Raw genomic sequence first — 6,638 nt, forward strand, 5'->3', positions numbered from 1 at the left:
GGAAGGGAACTCTGGATGCACTGACAGGAAAAGCTTTACAGAGGAAGTGACCCTGGGCCTTTAAAATGAGTAGATTTTTGCCAAGCACATGAGGCAGAGGCTGAGAGAAACCAGCACAGGCTGAGGGGAGCTGCAGTCTGAACAGATGCACACAGGCATGAAACAGCCCATTTTGGGGCTAAGGGGGAGGAGTCGGTGACAAGAAGGCAAGAAGAGACAAGAGAGAAAGGAAGGCGCAGAGTGAGCCGGGAGAGCTTTAATGGCACATCAAGAATTCTGACAATGGGGAGCCACTGCAAACTTCTAGGCAGGAAATAATACGGTCAGATATGTATGTCCTAAATTAAAATTTGTTGATAACACTTGCACTGAAGGTCACATCTTTTTTGCAGGGTCTAGCAGGAACCTTGAGAAGTCATTTAATCAACATTCTGCCTCAAGAGAGATTTAAAAAGAGAATAAAATAAAATTGACCCCTCAGTTGGATTATTAGCAGGCCACAGAAAAGCTGTGTATTAAAAACAACATTTTCTTTACAAACGTAGCCAACCAGGGAGCCAACATAACAGGCCTCAAGTCCCAGGTCATCTGAGACAGTAGTAAGATGAGCCATCCTTGAAACAGGAGTGAAAGCGGTTGGTGAGTGAGTCTTCATGAATTTCATATATGAAAGGCTTTGCCTACTTTTCTTTCTCTAGAAGGATAAACTAATTAATACTGTATTTCTGCTTTTAATCCTCGCAGAGACCTTGTAAAAGAGGTAAGGCAGTAATTGCAGATCTCATTTTCAGGATGAGAAAATTAAGGCTCAGAGAACTTAAGTAATCTTAGGCCTGTATTATGCCTGCAATGGAACTTCGCTTCAGTGTTCTAACCCCAGACTCCATGCTTGTTCAGTCAGGCATGCTGAAGCTTGAAAGGCAACTTCAGTCTAGTTTCCTTATCACCTAACATTCAAAGTCCTCCATCACATGTCAGCAGTACCCAGGTCCCAGTCTCTGCTGTAGACAGACATGTGTCTCTGCTGACACCACCTGATCCTACATGAAGGCTGGATCTCGCCTGATTTCTAGAACCCATTCTGGCCTTCATTGGGGAGGACTGAAGAAGTTCTAGCCCAAAATTCTGGGACTCAGTAACACATTGCACAGGAAATAAGTCTGGCCTGGACCTTGTGTCCAGATCTGCATAGGGAACCCCATCCCTGTCTCCAACATGTTCCCTTTGTCCCAGGCTCTGTCTTGGTGACCTCAGTCCTGCTAGAATTAAGGCTCTGCCTTGCTCTTGTTGGGTTTCCCTTACCACTGCCCAGGCTTGGTATCTTTACCCCAAATCTTAGCCCAATCTTTTCTGATGTTAATGGCCATCTACCTTAACTCTCTGATGCTGAATTCCCATGGGACACTACCCTGTTAGCTGAGATCACACCCTCTACCTCTCCACCTTCCTGGCCTGGTCCTGGACAGTTTCCATGCATTACCTGTTGATTAATTCTACATCTGTTGTTTCTTCTCACAGTTTTTCTCCCTTGATCTCTCTTGTCACCATAATCAAGACATGCCTGACATTAGACAAACCTAGTCCCAAACTACACATCCTGTTTTGCCCCCTAATGAACCAGCAGCCCTAACACGCTGATCGTGTTCTTTTCCTGCATGTATATTCTGCATATCTCTGGCCCATAACTTTGTCCTCACTGTCCTCTCTGCTCAGCCCTCTCATCAGCGTTCCTTCTCACAAATATTTAATGAAATTCTATTTATCTTTCAAGGTCAAACTTAGGTGCCACCTCCTATTCGTCTCTGAGTACTTTCTCCTTTCCGAACTCACAGAATTGATTGGCTGTCAGACTTGTGACCTCTTAATTATAAACCACATGGAGAACTTGCACCAATAGTCCTTAGTGTATGCCAAACACTGTTCTAAGCACATTATAGCAAGCCTATAACATATATGTGCATGGTTATCCTTATTTTAAAAATAAAAGTGAAGCAAAGAAAGGCTAATTTTTTGGCCTGAGGTTTTATAGCTAGTAAGTTGCAAAGCCAGGGTTCGAATCAAGACAGTCAGGCTCCAAAGAACATGTTTTTAACTACTACACCATTTACCTAAACTCATAACACTTAAAGCCTGATCCTGTGCAGCCTCAGACATCCCTAGTATTGTTACTTAAATCTTGCATTACATCTTAATCCCTGTTTATCATTTTATTCAATTCTGTGTCTTTTTTAACATAATAACATTTATAGGCAGAAAAAAATGATCTTTTGATTGATATAACCAGAATTCCCAAAACAATATCTTGGACAGCAAAGTTCTTATCTACCCTTCTTTCTGTTTCCATGCTGGGGAAGTTCAATTTTCATGCTCACCAGTCTGCGTCCTATGACTCCATCCACCCACCACGCTTCACCCACCATGCTCCACACCCCCACCGCACACATTAGGCTGAGCAAGAACTTCATCTTGCCTTCCCCAGTGGCCCCACTTCAGACTCAAAAGGCCTTTTACCTGTGAAGCAGTGATTAAAAATCTTCTTGTCTTTCTCGAGGTTTAGTTCTCTTATTCCTTTTTCAGTATCTTTCATGGACAAATACATAGCACTGCACAAAGATAGAAACAGACAGATGAGTGGGGAGCATTTCAGAATGGTGAATCCCCTCAGAGAGTCCACCCTGGAGAGGTTGGCCATGAGCGCAAGCTTTCCTCGCCACATCCTGCAGGTGACCCCATACCTAATCTCTCCATCAAATTATAAGTAGTTAAAGGGCATAGTCGTTTAATTTGCATACCTTTGTGGCCTGGATAGCATTCAATAAAATGTACTAGAAATATGTTTATTATTTCTTAAATTCATTAAGCTCTTTGTTGATTTAACTCCTGGTACCCGAAATAGAGCTGCCCCCAGGTAGGGGGCAAAGATTAAAGTTTCTCAGGGCCATTTTTCCATACGCATTCTAGATCTCTAAGGTCCCTCAATTCTCATGTCTCATTCTTTTAAGTGTGTTTCAGGAGACCATCTGGTGTAGGCATTCGCCTCCTAGAAAGTGAACGTTTTGACTAAACTTATCTCTTATTCTAAAAATTATGAGACAAGATGAAACAATGAATTTTCATTTTTGTCCTTGAAGTAATAAACTGAAGATAGCCTGATCAGAGAGAGATATTGCAAGCAACCAAACAGAAGGCCACTTTCGTGAAGTCTGCGGCTCCACCCAGCACAAGCATCATTCTCACTTAACTCTGACAGCCATAGCCAGAAATGTGGTCACTTGACAACTCTAGCCATCAGCTGCACCTCCTCTTGGGTCTCTACCCAAAATCTTTCCTGGTGAGAGAAGGTGCTCAGTCTCACCAAGCTCAATGTGCAGACTTTTTCAAACTCTTGTGACATGCCAAGTCTGTGTTAGGCTTGCAGAAGGAGTTTTTCTTCAGTTCCTCTCAGGGACTCCCCTCATTTTGTAAAAAGAACCCTTGTTGGACCTTTTAAGCAACCAACATGGAATTTTTCTTGGCAGGGCTCCAGTTTCAGGATATGCTCGGCATACAAGCAAAACTATCAAAGGGTAAAGAGACTCTCAGAGAAAAAGGTCCATGTGATAGGAGAAGATGTGAAACATGCAGAAAGGAAGGAAGCCTACTCCCAACTGCTATCGGAGGCTGAATTTACCTGTGAGTTTCTAAAACCCTTTAGAAAACAGCCATCATCTGCAATTCCAAGGCAGCCAACGTCAGAGGACATTAAACCAGGCTAGGATACAAATGACTTCCACCCAGAATGGGTGTTCACCTTGGTTGGTCTGTGTTGACTGTGTGAATGTGTGCTCTTGAACTTGAAACCTCACACACTTGGATGCGTAGCCCCTGCCATTTCCTGCCTACCTAGAGATACTGAAGCTTTCTTTCAATACCAGCTTATTACAATTACTTCATAAATGAAATGATAACTTATCTCTATCTGTCTCTATCTATATGGAGCGCTCTCTCTCTCTCTCTCTCTCTCTCTCTCTCTCTCTCTCTCTCTCCCCCTCTGCCAAGGTTACCCAAAATGAGAGAATGTATACTCCATTAGCCTCCTCTCCTCAATTGCTAGGTCTCGGAAAAGCATGATTACACCCTCAGATCCAGGTAAACATCTTAGTACACCAAATGCCAATATCAACCTGGAAGAGTGGATACAGCTTTCAGAGGTGACTAAAGCAAACTTTAGCGCCAGAACTGTTATAAAATTTCCTCAAAGGTGGGATGGGAGTGGGGGAAGGAAGATGGCAGAAGGAAGCAAACAGAGAAAGTCACCCTAAATCAATGGTTTCTGGCAGTCGAATGGATCTCCTGGTGGATTTCCTCGCAAACTTCTGGCCTCCTTCAATGCATTTAATGGCCTTCTTAATGTCTCGAACCCAGCCATCTCTCTCTTCCAGGAAGGCTGCCTGGAAGAAGTGGTCCTGCTGTTTTTTTGTAGTGATCTTAAACACAAACTAAAAATCAAAACACATTCCATTAGGGATAATTCATTTCAAGGGGCTGAGGCCCCTTAAGAAGCATAGTTGTTGAGCCCACCTTGTTCTATAAGTGCTTGGCCAAGAGACACCCAAATGCCCGGAGTGGAATGTGGGTGGTGGTGAGAGGGACTACCCCAGGGAACATCATTCACATGCTAGGCTATGCACAGGCTCAAAGGTCAGTGCCTGGCAAGGTGTTCATCGCAGCTAATGATGTCAACTCACCATCCTTTTGCCGAAGTCCTGACAAGGGCTAGTCAGAGTGCTTCCTTTCAAGGGAATCATTCCTTTGGGGCTGCTGTCACTTTTCTTCTTATAGAATTCAATTCCATCTTCTAACAATACAACCCACATGGGTTTCCAGGTGTTGAACACACTCCCCTATAATGACAACAAAAAGAGCTGTGTAACAATGTGTTCTAAAACTATTCTATAATGGTGCAGGACTTTGTAAGTCACCTAGCTTTGTGTGACAAGGCTGCTAGTAAAGCATCCTTCAGGGGAGAAAGGGGTTGCCATTCTGCTGGAACTTTAAAAACTTTTTCTAAGATAAACTGTATACACTTCTATAATTAGCCCATAATAAGCCTCTTATGGGCCACTACCAGAGGAATATGGTGTGGATCTCTACTCCTCTTGTGCACTTAAGGCTGGCTTTCTAGGGCTTATTTTCTATTCCCAACTCTGCCTGTTGTGTTTATTTAAACCTGGAGACAGCAAGTAGATTCTATCTCAAGTGTCAACTCAGACTGAATAGTAGTTTATGCCTGAGGCTGGACTCACATAGCTCTATGATCCAATAGCTATGTTAACGGCAGACATGGAGGCTGTAAATGGTGGTATGCTAGCTGCAGTGACTCTCATCCTGTGGTCTAATTAGATTTTATCTGAATAAAAATGTCAAGAAGAAACTCAGAGAGCAGCCTTGTGTGACAATCTCTTGCAAAATGGCCTGGGATACAAAATGTTGCTATGCATGTCGATGTAGCTTTTGGAAAACCCTTACTGAAAAAGTTTCCAGTTTGGGTTAATGTCAACTGCCGCTGTACAAATAAATTAACCATTCTGACTAGGTCAAGAAAGTTGCTCTTTCTTGTGTAGATTTTGAGTGGGCTTTGAAAAAGGAAGGAAATAGGGTTCTTTGCCTCTCATCATTGAATCCATGAAGTCACCTTGTCATGACTACCACAAAATAGAATTATCATCCAGTTCCCAGCAGATCCTGCTGTTTATTTTAAAATACCAAGAGCTTCCATATAAAGGTCTAGTTGCCCAAAAGGAAGTCTATTTATACAAAGAGAATACATACTTGTGAGACTTGTCCGAGTGTTTCCTTTATTTCAATTCCAAAAAAAAAAATTTGTTTAAATTTGAACACTCTCTCTTTTCTGCATAGGCAGAATAACTATCCAGACTAACACTAGATTATTTCCTTTTCTTAAAAAAAATGGCTGAGTTCACACACTAAGCCAATACATGAAATAATTTTAATGAAATGCCTTTCTGTTTTACATCTATCTGAGAGAAACTCATATCCAGACTATAAGAAAAATACGAACAATCTATTTTTTAAATGGGCAAAAGACTGGAAGAGGAATTTCATTAAAGAGGTTATCCAAAAAGGCTCCGAAAACATGTTAAACATCATTATTCATCAGAGAAATGCATGTTAAAATCACAATGAAATATCTCTGCACACTCATTACAATATCTAAAATTTAAAACGATTAAGAAGAGCAAGACTTGGCAACGATGGTAACGGGAACTCCCACGTATGATGGGCAGGAAGGCGAGATGGCACACCAAGTTGGAAAGTAATTCTCAGAAGATATACGTTAAAGTATGTAGGGATCAGATAGCATGATGTCTAACATTTATTCTCCAAATATTTGAGCATAAAAGTATGTGTGTGTGTTTATATAGAAATGTAGAGACAGGGAGCAATAAAGCACATGCAGCCAGGTGTTAACAACTGATTAATCTAGGTAAAGAGTTCATGGGTAGTCATACTATTTTCTTGTTTCTCTGTGGGTTTGAAATTTTCAAAATAATTAGGAACATTAATAAGTGAACAACACATGACACTACTATATATTAAAATTTGGACTATATATACTTTTAGAGAAATACAGAGAC

The 6,638-nt window shown here is 41.5% G+C and overlaps 1 protein-coding gene across 1 annotated transcript in view; it reads right to left on the bottom strand.

Annotated features, from left to right (window-relative positions):
* The window catches only part of PLEK (pleckstrin), a 27,018-nt gene that overhangs the window by 11,601 nt on the left and 8,779 nt on the right, over positions 1 to 6,638 (bottom strand). The window contains exons 2-4 of the mRNA XM_011365600.1: positions 4,728 to 4,883; positions 4,297 to 4,478; positions 2,512 to 2,603 (exon numbers count right to left, since the gene is read on the bottom strand). Coding sequence (XP_011363902.1) covers positions 2,512 to 2,603; positions 4,297 to 4,478; positions 4,728 to 4,883 — 430 coding nt within the window. The remainder of the gene's footprint in view (positions 1 to 2,511; positions 2,604 to 4,296; positions 4,479 to 4,727; positions 4,884 to 6,638) is intronic.

Source organism: Pteropus vampyrus, unplaced genomic scaffold, assembly GCF_000151845.1.
Source record: "Pteropus vampyrus isolate Shadow unplaced genomic scaffold, Pvam_2.0 Scaffold113, whole genome shotgun sequence".
NCBI classification, from domain to species: Eukaryota; Metazoa; Chordata; class Mammalia; order Chiroptera; family Pteropodidae; genus Pteropus; species Pteropus vampyrus.